This window comes from Parasteatoda tepidariorum, chromosome 2 (assembly GCF_982258835.1).
Source record: "Parasteatoda tepidariorum strain Cologne lab strain chromosome 2, Ptep-v5.0, whole genome shotgun sequence".
NCBI classification, from domain to species: domain Eukaryota; kingdom Metazoa; phylum Arthropoda; class Arachnida; order Araneae; family Theridiidae; genus Parasteatoda; species Parasteatoda tepidariorum.
The window spans coordinates 14,445,364-14,464,996 of record NC_141756.1 but is presented as its reverse complement, the minus strand read 5'-3'; the positions used below and the strand labels follow the sequence as shown (position 1 = coordinate 14,464,996).

The 19,633-nt window shown below is 31.7% G+C and overlaps 1 protein-coding gene across 4 annotated transcripts in view; it reads left to right on the top strand.

Moving 5' to 3' along the window:
* The window catches only part of LOC122270080 (sushi, von Willebrand factor type A, EGF and pentraxin domain-containing protein 1), a 38,094-nt gene extending 23,319 nt beyond the window's left edge, over positions 1–14,775 (top strand). For all 4 annotated transcript variants that reach the window (XM_087156894.1, XM_087156893.1, XM_087156892.1 and 1 more), the window contains 7 exons: positions 1,190–1,426; positions 3,060–3,254; positions 6,762–7,007; positions 8,383–8,519; positions 10,287–10,389; positions 11,340–11,525; positions 14,648–14,775. In XM_087156894.1, the coding sequence (XP_087013020.1) occupies positions 1,190–1,426; positions 3,060–3,254; positions 6,762–7,007; positions 8,383–8,519; positions 10,287–10,389; positions 11,340–11,525; positions 14,648–14,721 (1,178 nt within the window). In that variant the 3' untranslated portion in view covers positions 14,722–14,775. The remainder of the gene's footprint in view (positions 1–1,189; positions 1,427–3,059; positions 3,255–6,761; positions 7,008–8,382; positions 8,520–10,286; positions 10,390–11,339; positions 11,526–14,647) is intronic.
* Positions 14,776–19,633: the final 4,858 nt, after the last annotated feature.

Here is a 19,633-nt window from a genome sequence, read left to right as displayed (position 1 = left end):
CTACAGTTAGAAATTTAAATCTTTCACAGTGAGTAGCACTATGCCAGCTGTCAAAAATACATTTGAAGTTAATGAATTTACAACAAAAAATAAGCAGTGTCAGGTAAGCAGGGGGTCTACCCAAAACCGAAAAACAAGGCAAGGGGTCTAAGAGACAAAAAAAATCGTGAACCAGTGGTCTAAACGAACATGAAAAGGAAACGATTTGATTTGCCTGAAAAATGTTGACTGTCGTAAACAAGTATTCACTCGCACAACAACTGTAATCCACACTGTTTTTGAAAGAATGATTCCGATTTATTTTTTGCTTTCTTAAATCAACAAGTAGCATAGTAGTGTTTTTCTGAACATCAGTCTGCAGTACCTCCCCTAAACTGTTTTGAAGACTTATTTTTATGTCCATTTTTACAACTTTTTATTATAACCAACCCTTAAGAATCTATAGCTCAAGAACCGATCCCCAAACTCGCATGCTCTAACACAATGCTAACACTACATAGTACGTATACAGACTAACTAATACGAGAGTACCAAATCGAGATCATGTCCGTAGAATCTTGGGTCAAGAATTGCATGGGCCGGGAAGGGAGAATCCTATATATATATAAAGTAGTAGCAGAAATTTGTCTTCTTGAAGGTTTTTTTTTGTAGATGGAACTAATTCGCACTTGCGTTACATGGAGAGGAAAACCGTATATATTTTTCATAGAAATTAAAATGATTTCAACTCATAAACCAATTTTTTTTCTTTCTACCCTCTTCATCTTAAGTTATTAAGTCCCGCAGTGGACTGATCGTTAAAACACGGTTCCCACCAGATCACCGAAGTCAAGCATCACTGGCTGCGGTCAGTGTGCTGGTGGGTGACCGAGGGTGTGCGGTATTGGGCCTCGTTAAACTGTTCTACCGCAAAGTGCTCGACTTCGCGTGCAGGTCGTTGGGCTACCGAAGCAGGGGTGTCATCCCCTCTGCAAAGGATCAAAATTGTGATGGCTTGTCTTCGGATCATCCTCAGGGATGTTTCCCAGACCGTCACCAATAGCCCATTGTGCAGGTCTAGTGCGACATTTATTAACTACTACAACTACTACTACTTAAGTTATTAAACTCTAAACATCTCATGTTTTAATTTATACGAAGATATTACATGGCATATATGATCTTCATTCTCTTTATTTCGATTTTTCAGGTGCCCGATGTCTTTCAGTTGCTGTTCCGCATCACTCATCATTGCATTGCGAAGTTGATAATGAAACAAAAATTATTTCAAAGTCTCAAGATTATTCCTCACAGAATCCACTTCATTATCCTTATGGTACGATTTGCATGGTCAAATGTCGAAAAGGATTTAAAATCAACGATTCCTATGAAGTGATAAAATGCTTAGAAGATGGCAGCTGGAATGCAACTGCACCTCAATGTGTAGGTAAGATTGCGATGCTTAACGTAATGAGACTGGAAATTATACTTTGTCGTACGATTTAAATTTCATTTCTATGTATCGCCAACCTGTTTAACTATCGCAGAATGTTTTCGCACTCTATTGGTATTTGACTTTATTAATACTAGTTACAACAGTCTTTATTAACAGCCATTCATAATTAATTTCTTATTACGCATTATTTCATTCACTTGTGTTGACAAGAAATTCACAGATTCGGTTACCAAAACAGTTAGCGTATCTTACTGTGTTCGATGCTAGAGAATTATTGGAAACATTTTATCTGTTTTTGCGTTACGAGACTCTTTTTTTATTTCTGTAGTAGAGCCACGGTAGCTCAGGGGATAGAGAGTTCACATTCCAATGAGGTAAACCAGGTTCGAATCCCAGGGGTGACTGTTTAATGTGAATACTGTTTCCTACCAGCATCAACCACATTGCTGATGTAGAATATCCTTGGTGGTTGACGGATCATGGGTTAGAATCCCCTTGCCGTCGAGCCAACTGGGAAGGTTTTCGTGGTTTTCTTCCTCTTGTAAAATAAATAAGGGTTAATTCATTTAAAAAGCCCTTCACGAAGACTAGTTTGTCTCTATGCTCGATTCACGAGTTCCCTTGTCTTCCTGGTTGGGCTCAAAATTTCAAGGAAGGAGTTGGGCATTGATAGTCGTAAGCTCTGAATTGTGTCTGCTGTTTAAAGCTGGTTATAAAATATTTCTGCGGTACTTTGCAGCTTTAGTGCACAGCAGTTATATGGCGATTTGGCGATAAAACTATCCTAACGTACGCGGCAAGTATTCGCAGCACATGTGGTGAAAGGGGTACTTGTTGCTAAATAATTCTCTTAACCGATACAATAACAATGTCATAAATCTGTTCGTTAGATTTTTTTTATTCATTTTTTACGCAATTCAAAAACACATTAATTCTCTTATATTTGACAGCATAAAGTGTATATAATATTAGCATGATGGGATTAAAAAATTTTAACGCTGCTCCTACTATGTGTAAAAAAGTATGAAAGGCGTCTTATTTTAAAATCAGGACACTATTTTAAAGATCTCGAAATTAATATATTAATACAAGATGCACCGCATTTATTAATTCCGTTATTACCGCATTTACTGTATTGAGAAGGAATCAAAAAATCAACGAACACATTCCATTTGAGTGAGGAAAACACGTTATCAAAAGCGGAAGAATAAGTAACGAGTGACGTCGAAACATGTTTTATTGCCGGAGGAAACAGAAAGAAGTTTAACTGTGGTAATTAAAACATCTTCAAGACAACCAAGCTCGTGTTGATATTTTTTCAACGTGGTTTCTTCATAAGCGGTTCAGCAGGTTTCGATATTTTTTTTAAATTTTTAATTGCGTTGATGTTAATATGAAAACATTGGTGTAAAGATACCGATTTTATTTAAAATTCACTTTTGGCAAAACTGTTATAATTAGATGTTAATCGCCTTGAGGCTGCGTTTAAGGAAAAATTTGTAATCAACTACATTCTTAATTTTTCATGCTTTTAGCAAAAAAAAGAAAAAAACTATAATTTAATGTAAGTTGTTGAATTCTACGATAGATAATTTTTCTTAAATTGCCTAATTACTATTTATAGCATCCCATTGCCCATCCTTGATGATTCCTGATAATGGAGATGTGTATCCCCCTACATGCAAAGAGGATTTCATTCCAGTTCAGCAACAATGTTATTTCACCTGCAAACCTGGCTATGAAATGTTTGGAGGAAAGAGCATGATTAAATGTAGCTATAATTTAACCTGGATTGATGACCCGCCTTCTTGCAGACCCGGTAAGCAGAAATAAAAAAGATTTGTGACACAAGATTTAAAAAAAATGTATTAAAGCATATTCAACTTGAAATATAAAACTTAATAATACAATTCAGCTCAATTTCAAAGTTACTTGGCTCAACTTGAAATAAACTTGTAGAAATTGTAACGTTCTTGTGATTTACACCTGTCAGAACCATGATACATGGTCACGCCCAGTCTCCCTTCACGGCCCACGGTATCATATATAAAATTATAGACTTTCTGGCTCTAGTGGCCCAAGATCACAAGGACGGTACTTTTGTATTACATCTTTTATTAGTACATTTAATGCTTACAAACTGGGAGTCTACTGGCCTATTGAAGCTCTTATTCCTCCATCATCCAATACTGAAAGGATTAAAATGACCAATAATAAAAGAGATTTCACGCAGTAATTTTGTATTGCTCTAACCCTAATATCAACGCTATTAAATGTCTGTAACACAGACACGAGTAAACTTTATAGAAATAAAATTTTACACTCGAATATTAGATCATTTGCATATCATTTAGCAAAACACTACACTACACGGAGAAAAAAATTCTCTTAAAATGACCTAACTGCATGATAATGACATTTGTGCTAAAAAAAAAAAGAAAAACAACTTAATTCTGGTTAATACTCGTAAAACTAAAATATACGTTGTTTAAACCATTCATTTGGTAATTTTACTGTTTATACGATAAAGATTTTTCCGGAAACTCTGGTTTTTAAAATTGTAGTTCTGATTACCACACATTTAGTAATACTAAAAAGTAAATTTTACCGGATAAATGGTTTTTATGTCATTCTCTAGGTATCATGGCAAAATTACAAAATTTTATCACACTTTATAAAATCATATTTTATTGTTAATTTCGCCAAAATTATGACTAAAACTTCAATAAAATTACCGAGCTTTTCGATGCCCCCAAAGAGTCACACAGTAAATTTGCCATATTCTGTTAGATTTAACTAAACTGTTTTTTCGCAGTGTTCTCATATAACATAGAAATCAACATCTCAGAGCAAATTTGACTGAGGAAAAAAATAAATACCAAATAAAGGTTCGAACTTGTCAATATGTCATGCCGTGTCCGTTTAGAGATTTTGATGTCATAACAAAGTATATTTTTTAGATGAATTTAGAAAAGCTAAAGAAAAAAAAGTATGTAAGAAAAGTTGGAGTTAGGGCCTCTAAATTTATAAGGAAAGTACACTATTTCAGTAACGTTTAATTCAGTCACAAAAGCAAAACTAATTTAAAAAGTTCTAGTATTTCTCATTTACGTATCCAAATATTACGAACGTATTAGTTTTTCGATTGTATAGTGTCACCCTGCAAGGATATAGTAATGTCTTAATGCAATAGATTCTATTCCTGGAAAATTTAGACAAAAACATTATTAGAGGCAACAAAGGGATAGTGATGACTTCGGAATCCATATATTAGTTTGGATTGAGCAGAGGTGTGTATGTAATTATTGTTCCTGTTGTGAAACCTCTGACGGTTTTATAAACGAGGTAAGTTTATTAACCTTGCAACTCTATATAATGTAATCGAATTTTTTTTAAAAAAAGTCGTATTTCGATTTTTTTAAGAACTATTCCACCCATTTCATTCCAAATTTCCATTTTGTCACATGAAATTAAATTTTTTAAAATGGTGTAAAAATTTGAGGTATCTTACAATTCGAAAGACTATTATTATATACAATAATAAAAGCAACAACGACCCCAAAAAATATTATTTTGCCTGAAATTATTCTTAAATAAGCAAATTTTATGATTGTGAGCAAAAAATGTTTGATCTGCTTAAAAATGTCTTTAGATATGGCGAAACACGCAAAAAAAAAAAAAATTTACATAAGAGTCCAAACTTTTGTCACCTTCTCTGAACCAAACTTTGGGGACAATATTTACCAGATTGCGGATGCCCCCTATCCCCCGTACTTTGAGAGCCAGGAAAAAATTTTATTAATACCATTATTGTTAGTTCTTTAGAATGATTTACACTGGTTTTAACAATTATATATATTTAAAAATATATGTTGAGTCTTTAATTGTCAGTTTCCAGGCATGTCATAATTTCCGAAAAATTTCGTAAAAATAAATTTTCAGTATATAATTTATATCTCACAATAAAATATGTCCCGGTCACGTAGTTTCCCTTCTCTCAAAATGATCGTTAATTATTTTTGTTTTAATATATGATTTATTAGCCATTTCGTTAAAATAAATCTTCTATTAGAAACAGAAAAGATAGTTTCAGAGGAAAATCTGTTTGAAAAAAAATTTAAAAGCAGATTGGTTTTCTCTCTAAATCATCTACAACACTATGTTTTTCAGTCTGAGTTCTTTTAAAAAGCTTTCTTGTTAATAACACAAATTAAAAGTATCAGGTGTAAAAGTATAAACTATGAAATTATAAAATTTTATTATCCTGACTGTCGTTTTCCCAGCACTTAAATGCCAGGAAATAATATAAAACTGGATTATGTTAAACAACACTGCTTTCTCTGAGGTATTAATTAAAATTAGAAAATCAATTTTTTTTAAATAAAAAAGCAGTTCTGAAGATTTTAAATTTAAATTTTCTTCTACAAAGTGTCATATTTTCAGAGAATTATCCAGAAAAGAGAAGAAAATGTTTATTTAATTTAAACATTGCTTAAAATAAATATACTTCCAATTTTAACATTGGTAATATGTTACCCGTATTGCCGTCAAAGTTCGGCTTGAAGATTTAAACCTTTTAAATTAATCTTTCTTCATTTACAACAACATAAAAAGTTACTCTTTCTCACTAGTTTATAATCAATTTTCCTTACCACCCCATTCTATCAGGATGGGGTACTTGATATATAAATTTCTGTTCAGAAAAATTGTAAAACATCATTTTAAGAACATGAAATTACAATGAACAGTGCTTAAAAATTGTAGCATAACATAAACATATCTAAAAATTTAGAATTTTCAAATCATATTTTATGCTAGATATTCTGCTTGACCTCGTGTTTCCCACTTTTCATTTGAACTCATAAGACACATGTATTTGCTTGACAAAAAGTTTCACTAGCTTTTCTAGTTTTCTTGCTTCATATTGGTATTCTTCACATTGTTTACCTCCCATTCATGTCCCGCAGTGGACTGATCGATAAGACACGGTTCCTAGCAGATCACCGAAGTCAAGCATCACTGGCTGCGGTCAGTGTGCGGGTGGGTGACCACTTGGATCAGTCTGCGTAGGGACCAAGGGTGTGCGGTATTGGTCCTCGTTAAACTGTGCTACCTTAAAGTGCTCGACTTCGCGCGCAGGTCGTCGGGCTACCGAAGCGGGGGTGCCATCCCCTCCGCAGAGGATCAAAATTGTGATGGCATGTCTTCGGATCATCCTCCGGGATGTTTCCCAGACCGTCGCCAATAGCCCATTGTGCAGCTCTAGTGCGACGTAAATTAACAACAACAACAACCTCCCATTCATCAAAATTTTATTTCATTGCAGTCTATATACCTCCAACAATTTCTTGTCCAGATGACATAACGGTAGAACTTAGTTTGAATGAAAACTCTTCCAATATCTCTATTCCTCAACCAATCACAAACATGGAAGATGTTGAAATTTATCCCGATTGGATAAGATTAGAGCAACCCATTCCTTTCCCAAGTGGTAAAACAAGTATATTATTTACTGTAAGAAATGCTGACTTCAACGCAACTTCACAGTGCATCATGACAATTAATGTTTTAGGTGAGATATTTAAAAAAATATTTCTGGCGTTATGATTATGATTTATAAACATTTATTTCAGTCCTAAAATTAAACGCTTTACAAAAGCTCAACTTTTTTAGTGAACCTCAGACGCTTTTCGGAATTACTCCGGCTATAAATTATGAAAGTAATTCGAAATGAAAAGAACTTGAGTTTAAATGTTTGATGAAAATCAGAACTATTTGGTAAGAGTCTGCAAATTTTTCCAAGATGTACTATGAAAACGACGTAATTATGTAATTGAATAGCCCGTCATAGAACGTTTCAAAACCAACTCAACCATCCAAAATTGCCCTCCAGTTGACTGATCATAATACACGGTTCCCAATAGATCACCGAAGTCAAACATAACGGTCAGAGTTAAGTGACCTTGTTACTGACCACCTTGGTCAGTTTGAGAATGATAGTGCGTACTGATAGTGTGTACTGAGAATGATAGTGTGTACTCTCCATAAACTGTTCTGCCGTAAAGTGCTCGACTTCGCATGTAGGTTGTCGGGCTACCAAATCGGGGGAGTCATCCCCTATGCAGAGGATCAAGATTGTGATAGCATGTATTTTGATCATCATTGGAGATGCTTCCCAGACCGTCGCCAACAATCTATTGTGCAGCTCTAGTGTGACTTAAATAAAGTATTATTACTACCAATAGGTGGATATTTTTACTATGTTATTCTGGATTCGAACGATTCAGCCACATTTCAAAATTATCAACTTTTTTTTCTTTGTTAATAGGATTAACTTTCTTTATGCAATTAACTGCTTTCGAAGATAACTGCAGACTTTAAATCCAGTGTTCTTTTCTCTGTCCGTTCAGAATCATTTGCGCTATAGTCCCGAAATTTAAACCTCGACTATAAGGAACAATTTTAACAACCCATCCTAAAAATCGTTTCAATTACTCCCTTCAAGAGAAATGTTTGAAATAGAAAAGTTTTGCGCATTAAAAAAGTTTAGCATTACCCATCGTTGTGAATTAAATTTTAGACGATTCTGTTTCAGAGAGAGTTTATTGCACGTTTTTCAATTATTTTTTACAACCACAATGATCAACGTGGATGTGAATCGGTACCACGTCAACGGAATAGTATTTTGAAAGCTGTTGGAAATCACGTGTTTATTTTATTTATTATTGAGCCTTTTAGTATGTTCTTCTGATATTTACTTAATTTTCTAACTTATTTCATTGTTTAGGAAACACATTTTTTTCCTTGTACTAACATGTACAGAAATCTTTTATTTTCTATGATAATCCTATGATTTATTTCTTTTATTTCCTTACATTTTTATTCCCTACATTTTTTTATTCTTTTAAACATTGCTTATATTGCTTATATTTTGTAAAAATTTCTAGACAAAGAACCTCCAATGTTTGTTATGTGCCCCGAATCTTTTAATGTGAGTGACGTCGGCTATCAAGGGGTCCTTGTGACCTGGGATGAGCCCGTTGCAACTGACAATGTTGCCATTCAGTCAGTTGTAAAGAACTTGGTAACTATTTTTTGCTTGCATTCCCAATCAGTTTCAATTTCAAATGCGTCTGTTTAAACATATATTATAGAAGTTTGTTATCTTTATTGAAATATAATTTATACATCATCGAATTCAAATGAGTGTGTTATGATTTAACCTATATCCAGCTAATCCTGCAAAGCAAAGTAATTTGATTAGAGTAGGATAAGCTACAACCCGCTTTTATCACCTTGTAAACTATTAAAAAAGGTATGTTTGTTAAAAGGAAATACTTTTTTGTGTCTGGTTTCATAATATTTAAATAAATAATTTGCGTATATAAGGTTAGGTCCTTGAATTATTGAGTTTGAGTTCTAGTACGTAAAAATCCGATCATTTCTCAAACATTATTAAGAGTGTTTACTTTTTTATTTTGCGTACTGAACGCTTTAGTTCTTATGCTTATGATCACTCTCTCACTTGATGCTTCAGTTTTCAGTTCCTCGTCAGTGGTTCCAAATTTTTTTGACTACAGGAACATTAATAATTAACCCTATAATAATTTCGGCTGAACCCCGACTTTATAAATAAAGTTTATTATGTAATTGTTAACGTTATAACGCATAAAAGGCTAATGTTAAATATTTAATTAGAGCTGTAAAGAGTTTTAGTTGTTTTATTATTAATAATCTTCAATTATGTATTATCTTCGACATTTGAATTAGCAGTCCTTATGCAATATCTAGTCTTGTTATCAATTTATTTTTGGTGTATATGTTCCAGTGAATGATCGAAACTGGTAGTTGTTGACTTCCACCGGTGAATGTTGACAATCGCTTAGTCGCTTTGGCAAATGTCCAAAGTATATACTAGGTCTAGTTAAATGCCCAGTATGCCCTACATCAATGTTTTCCCAAGATTCAGTGCCACTGCCCGGTATGCCATTAATCAATGTTTAAGGTCAAGTGCCACTGCCCAATATGCATTTAACCGGTACTCCGAACACTGATGTTTCTCCTAATCTAGCCTCAGCAGATATTAAAATATCGAATAAACATAATATCAACGAATAAATTAATATCAAAACGGATATAACAAATATTTCGAACATTCACCAAAGCAACTATGTGATTGTTGACATTTACCGGTGAAAGTCGACATTTTCTTGATTTCGGCTATTCACTGTAACATGTATAAAGATTTAAAATAAATAAAGAAACGACAAACTATGGTTGACTTTGAAATGAAAACTTAAAAGAACTGCTATAAACGCTGAAAATGGTTATAGGGGAAACATATTTCTTTATTAAAGACATTAATTATGTTATTTTTTATTTGAAAAGTGTAATAGGAAATACTTATGCAATATTTTATTAATGCTCGTTCTTCTCTTAATTTGTTCAATATCTTGTTATTATAATTGTTATATTTATAACAAATGCCTCTCCTATTCTTTTGGCATTTTTAGTCTTTAGGAATAGTTTCATAAAGACTACCAAAAGATCAAATAAATTATGAATTAGGTTGGATCTAAATAAATCTGAGGTTTTAAAGCTCGTCACCAATTACAAAAATTACTAACTCGCAGAACCCCTTTAAATCTTCCTGGAGCCCTAGGGTTCCGCAGAACACCATTAGGGAATCACTGATCTGCATACGTATTAGTGTTTTACGTAATAAGATATATAAATATTTAAATTGTTCAATCATTTATTGCTTTTGTTGATAAAAATATTGTTTCAGTTAAATTAAAGTTTGAAAAATAGACACATTACATACACGTGTACGTCTGAAAAAATATTTCAGGAACCGAATTCTACCCTCAAAGCTGGAGTTCATTTTGTTGAATACACAGCTAAAGATGCTGCCGGAAACAGTGCAACATGTACATTTCAAATTAATATTACCCGTAAGTATACCTTTCGTTTACCATTAAAAAATATTATATTCCCAAGAAGTTAATGAACCACGTATGTTGCAATCACGACACTTAATATAGCTTTTAAAAAGTTTGTAAAAAATTATCGCATTAAGGGTCCCATAGTTCATATTAATACGTAAATGAAAGAATTTTATTTTTTATCGATCTCTGAGGAAACCTAATTGAACTCGATCAGAGTAAGTTATAAAAAAAGAGGTTGTCTATCTGTTGAACTGGAGTGAAATTCACAACCTGATTGTTAAGTATTACCTCTCAGCTTCAATTTTAAATAAACTTATTTTTTCCACCTTCCTACTTTCTTTTGATAAAGCTCAATTAGGATCAAATAAATCTGAAAACACTTTTTTTAAAGTTATTTAAAATTAAAATTTTTATGTTTTTGTAATTTAATGATTCGGAGCAGCCTTTAGTTTTTAGAACAATACCATAATCTAGATTTACTTCAATCATCTGATAGAGTAAAATCTCTTTCTCAAAGTAAAGCAGTCCACTCACTGAGGAGGCAAGCGGTAAGAAATGTGCATGTAGTTAACGAATTCCTATACTTTTACATTAGGATGCGCAGAGCTGATGTGCGCATGCTAATGCAAAAGTATGGAAATCTGCCTCTCGCATGTCTTTCATTTACATTTTACCTCCTCAGTGTGTGGCCTGCGTTAGAAATTCGTCTGAGATTAACTTTATGCTAACTGTTTACAAACTTTCTTTTCATTAAGGAGTCTCTTTTTCACTGAATTAAATTTTTGTTGCAAAAGATGTCCCAAATTTTACGCAAAATTCCCCGATAGGGATTATTTTACTAAATAAAATAAAGCTTTTTTTTTAGTAAAAAAATAATTTTCATGAAATATGACTCAAAGAATTTATTTCTTAAATACACGGTAAACAACAAATGGTTATTTTACTCCTAAAACCAGGTGGTCACTGTAAAGATCTCAATGATCCTGAAAATGGCAAGGCTGTTTGTATGGATTGGCTGATGGGTAAGCTCTGTAGACCTGCATGTAATCCAGGCTTTTCACGTGATCCTGATGAGCCTAAATTTTTTGCTTGTAGTGATTCTGGAAAATGGACTCCTTCAAATACCATTTCCCCGTGTTTTCGTGAGTATTGTTTATTTGAACTACGTAAATACTTTTTTATTAATTCAACATAATGTTAGATTAAACCAAATTTGTACTTTTCTTAATATAATACAGGATATCATATATTTTAATAAATATTTGCTAAAATGTTTAGTATAATGGAAATGAAATATGCATTTACATCAGAGGTCACGAATTAGTGTTTGAGCAAAATTAGTATTAAGCCCTTCAACTTCGAATTCCTTCGGTCGAATGAATGATATTAATAAAGTTTTTAACTTTAATTATTTTTGATACTTTAGTTTTAATAATTTTGTTTTTTTTCTTTATTTTTTGCAAAATTCCCGAATACTAGCTGAATACCCGTTCTTCGTTCAGGGTAAATAAAAAAGAAGAAAGAAAAGAATAAGAAAGAAAAGAAAGCAGTACTGAGAAACCCAACGAAATCATATTCACAATTGAATAGCCGAGTGGAAAAACCAGGATAGTGATATTTTTAGGGAAGTTAATGAATTAGATAAAATAACATAAAGTGGTTGTATCAATATGTGTATGTTTAATGTAACATAATTGTTTTTGACTTTATTTAAATCTTAAAAAAACTAATCCATATAAACTTTTAGTATGCTTGCATGATTTTTATTTCAAATTAGGCAGTGGTAAATAAAATAAGGCAAAGAATCATTAGTTCTGCCTTATAATAAATACTTAATCAAATATTTCGATGCCACATTTTTGTATTATGGTTACAGCCTCTCTGAAAATGTCACTTACCTCGTTCTTCCCCAAAGTTCTTCAATTAATAAAGCTAAAATAATTTCAATTTTTAAATATGTATTGTTATTTATCACCCTTTCCGATGACCTTACATTATTAAACTAAAATAACTCGTATTTCGTAGTTCATCTCAACAGACTAAGGATTAACTATATTTAGCATCACTTGACATGATGCTATCGCTCGCGGTCAACTCATGATAGTCAAAATGTACCACTATAATTTTTTTCCGGTACATATACCTTTCGAGGTGCAAAATTATCAATATAGTACTTTATACCTACATCAGTATATTTGGTACTTACGATATAACCCTTCATTTGAGTTTTGTGTGAAATACATTTGTCAGTGACAGCAAACTAAATCCGAGTTTTTTTTAAAAATTAAAATTTTCTTAAAAATTTGATGAAGACATAAAAGCATAATAACATCGGAAATTTATTTTGCAGGTTAAAATATTTATAAGTCGTGGTGTAAAACAGTTATTTTAATTCTAATTAGAAAAAAAATGATAATACACAATCTTTGCTACCACTGGAAAAATATTTTTGAAACAAGGGAAAACCCCGTTGTAGAATTCTTATCAAAACTACACCATTTACTATACTGAAATACATAGTACCAAAAAAATTAATTATTTGTGCTGGACTATTTTCTACGGTACCCCTAAATAAATTTTAAATTTTAACCATTCTCCATTAACTTTGCTTTTTAGCACATAGCTTATTTTATTTTTTTTAATTCAATTAATGCAGGGATGTACTAGGCGGCTAAAAATTTGAAAAGTGGTAGAAATTCAGCTCAGTTTATTTATTTAAAATTTTTAAATCATTCAAACTACTATGTCTCGCAATTCAAATTATTCATATTTAAAACAGAAGCATTCTTTGCATGAACTTTCAATAGTAACTTGAAAAAAATATGCAGGAAAAAACTACTAATTTTAATTTCTTTTAATTACTTTTTGAATATTATTAGTTACCACATTTTGCTTTTTTAGTCGAACGTAATAACCCTGTTAATACATATTACAAACATTAATTAAGCATCGTAGTCTTCAATAAAAGTATGGCTATGTTTTTGTGCTTATTCAACACGAATAAATACATTTACTCCATTGCTTATGCATTTTAGTACATAGCTTATTTCCTTAATTTCAACTTGCATATATTACGCAAATTAATTAAACAGCATAGACGTCACAAATAGTGCAGCGATTTCTTTTTTTTAAATGTTTCTCCTATACGAATTCATACCACTCTCCCATTAATTTTGCCTTTAAGTACAAAACGAATCTTTCTTTGTTTTCATTTCAATTACCATTGATTTTAAATAATTAATTTTGCAGAAACACGTTTTGAAAGAATTAATATTAAATAAAAACACGTGGTATCGAATAACTCTAGAAATATAAATTTGGTGGCATAGTTGACCCGTGCTGCAACAAACTCTCTGTTTGGTCAAATAAAGCAATAAGCTACAAACTGATTTATTGAAGCGTCATAAATGAAATAAGCTGATTTGTTGAATCGTCGATATTTAAATTTAAAACAATGGCCAATGCTTAACCAATCAGAAAATCCCCTTTCGTTTTTCGTTCATCCCGCTTGAACGGTTTGTCGCAAAATGTTCTAATGTGTCGACAGTGACCTTCCTCGTGATTCGAACTATCTGTATGCCAATTCTCATCGCTTTCGGTTGGATGGTTTAGGGGTCTATAAAGGACGCACCCTCAGACAGACAGATAGACAAACAGACATTCATTTCTTATATCTATACAGATAGGCTGCCATTATGAAACACTCGTCATTTTCAACAAAAGTAGTGCATTTCTGCTTAAAAACTATATAGCTTAAAATAAGAATTATTCTTTACGGTTTTAACTTTAATTAAATATTTGAAGCAGTATATAAAAAAATAAATAAATTGAATAATTTAGATGAACACAAAATTAGGACAGCAAAGTGCCTCTCTTTTTTCCCTTCACTGCTTATCATATTTAAAGTATAGATAGCTTTGCATCTTATTAAACTCACTAATGATATCCGTTCTTGATAATTAATAAACTTACACCTCCATGGTATGATCTCACTCAGGATTAAGCAAGAAACACATCATTTCGTTCTACGTGTTTGTAGTAAACCATTTGAATTATATGTATGGAAAGGTTCTCATATTTCAGGAAAAAAAAAACAGTTTCATCGTAGTAAGATTTGCAGATCTGAGTATATTTAGCAACATCAACTTACAGCTGTATAAAAATAAAATATTTTATTGTAGAAAGTAAACATATTGAAATGTTTATTTAATAATATGCATCCAATTTGATTTAGAAAGTTAATAATTTTCAATCTTTTTTTCAGCTACATGTTTGAATGGACAAAAATGGTCAACCATCTCGCAAAGTTGTGAGGAAGAAGCTTTTATTATTCAATAGTAAATATTAAGGTACAACGGTTCTTTAACTGCAATTAAAATTATTTTTCTGAGACATGTTTTTAGTAGACTAAATGTTTCAAACACTTACATGATCAGATTTCTGTCACCCTTTGTTCCAGAAACATTTTGTTAGCTCTGTATCAATAAAATTTATATCTGTATGTGTGAAGTTACACATGCAGCACAGCAGACAGCAAAATCTTGCTCCTTCAATGAATTACTAGGCTGTTTAATGCAATTTATTTAATAAAACTCAAAAGTATTGCCAACAGCTTTTCAGATATTTGTCTCATTGTGAAATACAGAGGCATATACTGTAGAAATCTTTTGCTGCTTCGTAAACAAATGGCGCACGTAATCCTCGACTTCAATATACTTTTAAAACTGTTTTTCTTCCCGCATTGCTCATTTGAGCTCCGTTTGTGAAAAGTACCATGACTACTGCTACAAGTTGGTCTTTCTTGATGACTTCATCCACTTTCGCAACATGCTGATCTTGCTCAACTTTGCTTATCATCCTCTTGCGACATGCTTTTTCCCTAAAAGCACTTGTTCAAATTCTGAGCACTTGACAGTAACAAGAAGTTCCTGCACACTTTTCAGTTGTCGATGATTTTTACTCTTCTTGATGGTTTCATTAATTTTTGCAACATCATAGTATTGCTCAACTTTGCTTATCATTCCTTAGTGACGTGTTTCTTTCCTTAAAACACTTTTGTTTCACTTTTGAACATTTGAAAGGGACATGTAGTGATCTCCATACACATTTTCCAGTTGTCAATGAATTTCACGAATTCTTTCTATGTCCTAACTCGTTCTATACTTTCTGAACCTTTTTAGATGTCATACGTTCTGATACTGAATGGATTGACAACTGCTTACTTATCACACTTTTAACATTGTTTTCTGTGCTGTAATTAAAGACACCTAACGAGTGAACCCTTTTGGTCACACCAGCAACTACATATCAGATTAGTTTCCATTTTTCTAAATGCCATAATTTATGTGTAATGGCCTCTCACTTTTTATTTATCGACTGTAACCAGTATATTTGTTTTTATTAATCAATTAATATACGTAGTTTGTCATAAAATTATTTTTTGTTTTAATACTCATTAGTAATTGCAGTAAGTAGATAACAAAGCAAAAATTTAAATTAAAAGCTACATGCAGTTGTTTTGGTAACAAAGCAATAAGATATAAAGCTTTTAGAACACTATGAAAAATATAAAATAATTTTTCACACTATAAAAGACTCGAGAGGTAATAGGGTCCTTTAATTCGAACTATTATACGGATGAAAGGTAAACAAAGTTAAAAATCTTACACAAAACATTTAAAAAAGCTTAAAAGAATTAGCATAAGATTTCCTTAAGGAAGAAAAAAACCTTCGTGAAAGATGTCGCTTGGGTCTAGGATGAAAATAACAGCAGCTTTGTTAAAAAAATTTAATAATTTTAAGAGCTGCAGCTTTTTTTCAGATATTTTACCTTTATAAAAACTACAGCTTTTATAAAAAAAAATTCTATATATCAAATAGAATTTATTTATATTTTGCCATAAATGCCGCAGTTTTAAAAAGGTATTCTCTGCCTGAACGAAAGTGTCAAGAGGTTTTTTCGCCTGAAGGAAAGCTTGTGCCAACTCTTTTAAGGTTTTGTAAAGGTTTTTTTCAAGTTTTTAGTTTTTTCCGGAATTTTTTTCATTTAAAGTAGCAGCAGCTTGTACAGAATTCAATATAAGAAAAGTTAGTTTGTAGTTATTTTATGAATTTTTAAGCAATTTACCTTATGAAGAGTTTCTCTATTTTTGTAGTAAATTTCTCCAAAATATACAGTTTTTGTTTTTATTTTCATGGCATGATCTGATAATTATTTTTAAAACTAAACTTTGAATACAAAAAAATACTATTCCAAACACATCCGTTGAGTTTTATTTTTCTCTTTTAATTTTTTTAAACATTAAAAGCTGAACCTCTATTTTGTACTGTAGTTTTTCAACAAATTAAATAATATTTCCCAAATTTAAATGCTAGATTTTGTGCTTTTTCTTCGAATGCAGTTTACGAATTAATTTCAATGCTTAAAAACCACTAAATATTTCCAATAGAGAAAGAGGAACTTGCAGAAATTAAGTGATAAAATGTATAAAGTTTTAACATCAACGGGTGCAGTGTTATTTACAGTTTTTTAAACGCTTTTTACAGAACTGAAATGAATTGTAATTTTGGAAATTGAATTAATAATTTGAGAATATTAACCGAATATTTCAGTGTGATAGTTTTGCTCTGCTAGACATGTAATTTTGTTGTTGTTGCTGTTAATTTACGTCGCACTAGAGCTGCACAATGGGCTATTGGCGACGGTCTGGGAAACATCCCGGAGGATGATCCGAAGACATGCCATCACAATTTTGATACTCTGCGGAAGGGATGGCACCCCCGCTTCGGTAGCCCGACGACCTGCGCGCGAAGTCGAGCACTTTACGGTGGAACAGTTTAACGAGGACCAATACCGCACACCCTCGGTCCCTACGCAGACTGATCCAATTCACACTGACCGTAGCCAGTGATGCTTGACTTCGGTGATCTGCTGGGAACCGTGTCTTAGTCTACTGCGGGACCAGACATATAATTTTAGGAAATATACTTTACAAATAATTATATACTCTTGATAAAATAAAACTTTACAAAATATGGATATTTTTATTTCTTCATCAAAATTTTTTATAATGGTGGTGGATGATTCTTTTAAAATGGGATAGTTTTTTAGCACAAAAAGATTTTTTTAAATGGAGAAAGAAGAGAAATATGAAATAAAATGTTTTGCAGATTAATTTATAAAGAATATGCCGCTCTACAACTTCTGATGTTTATGGATCAATTCACCTAATGGGATTTACAAAAGAATTTTTTTTTTAAAAAATAGTTTTAACAATAAATTTGAGTGGAATAAAATAATTTAGATAATCAAACAAATTTAAAAATAAAATTATCGAACAGTTTCACTGCAGTTGCTTAACAGAATTTGATTTTAAATTTCATATGGAAAAAAACCCTTTTCAAAGTCATAATTATATCTATATTCAATTAAACAAAATTCAATTCATAACTACTTAAAAAAAAACATAGATTTTTTTTTAAATTTCTGAAAGTCGAAGCCTAAACAATATAGTTCAGCTGTAAGCCAATCACAATTCAGCTGTAAATAAAAAAAAAATCGAGATATAATTTAATTTTTTTATCAAAATTGAAATTTTGAATATTTTTCTCGTCTTACATCATTAACGAGTTAAATTACTTCTAATTTATTTATACTTATTTTTTTCACATTTGCATTCCTAAGCATAGTTTTAAATACCGTTGAGTTATTTTCCAAATCCATGCAATCGTTCATTTCTTTAAGACTCAAATATCAAAGAAATGTTTTTATAGAATATATATGTTTCATAAACAAAATGATTTTCTTTTATTAATAAATATAAATTTTTAAGAAAAAGAAAGGATGGTGAACTGGAGGTGAAAAATCCAAGTTTATTAAATTTAGTGTCCATTGCGTATTAGGAAATTTTTCACCCACAGAAAACAAGCTTATTTCCGACTGATTTTATAATAATTTATATATGCAAGCAAAGTTTATGGCACCATTTTAAAGAGTGATCTGAATAGAAACTCTTTAAACTAAAAAATCTAAAGGTTCAGTAATGCGAATATTTTTAATAAATTTTTTAAATGTCTATTGAATCACAACATATTAGGACACTTTTTTTTACAAAAATCAAGTTTATTTTCTACTGCTACCGTTCGTAAATGTTAACCTATAAAGTGCAAGATTACGTTAAAATTCAAATGGATAACACAAATCGAAACTGTCATCCGTGAAAATATTTCTTTAAGTGCATAAAGCATAACTACACGATAGGACACTTAAATTAAAAAATAAGCTATTGCGCCTAAATTTGTGATATATTATGTTTGCTTTTGTTTCGTACTTGTTGCTTTTCCTGAGTTTTTTGGTAATTAATATCCGAAAAAGGCTTTGAATAATCTAAATCAAAAAATAAACAATTTATAAACAGATTGTTGATTTCATAGCAAACGTTTTTTTTAGAGTTTTGAAATATTTTGTTGTTTAGTGTTCTAAGAAGACGTTGAAGTTCATTGTGGTTGAAGGGAGGATCTGGATTTTTATTTTGATAGCTGTATTTGTTTTGTTGGATGACATTGGCATCCGGGAAAAGATTATGAAGAATTCTTGGCCTCTTCTATTGGACAGTTAGTGTCATAAATCTGAGTTAAGATGGTCGGATAGGAGTTTGTTTTAAAGGATGATTTATAATGAGCACCATGGGGATTTTTAGTGCTTTCACAGAGATATTGCCTACTATTGTACTTTGCTTTGATAATTAGTTTTTTGGGTGAAATTTGGAGGTGCTCCTAACTTTCACCTTTTAACTTATAGTTAGTCTACAGTAAGAACTCCCCTTACCACAAAGTCAGAGGTCGTCTGCTGCTATGGAAATAAGAGTAACTCATTTCAGGCAGGGTAACTCTTCTGCATTCTAGGGCTGACACAATAGACCGAGGCAAAAAAATTCCCTTTCTGTCGCTGAACTAAGTCAAAACCTGTCATAAACAGTAACCCAACACCCCTACTTGAAATAGTTATGCCTCGTTACCATAGTCACTGCCACGAGTCCAGACGAATGACTAGGGGAGTTCATACTTTAGACAAACTATATTTCTATTTTCAACAGTAACAAACAGCTTTAGTTGTTTTTATTCCCTTTTTCAGAAAAGCGATTCATTAAATATTGGTAACGATCATTAACTATTAATTTGCCAATTCCAAATAGGCATACAGTGTTGACTTACTTTTGATAAAGATTTGAAAAACGTGTACTAAGATTTG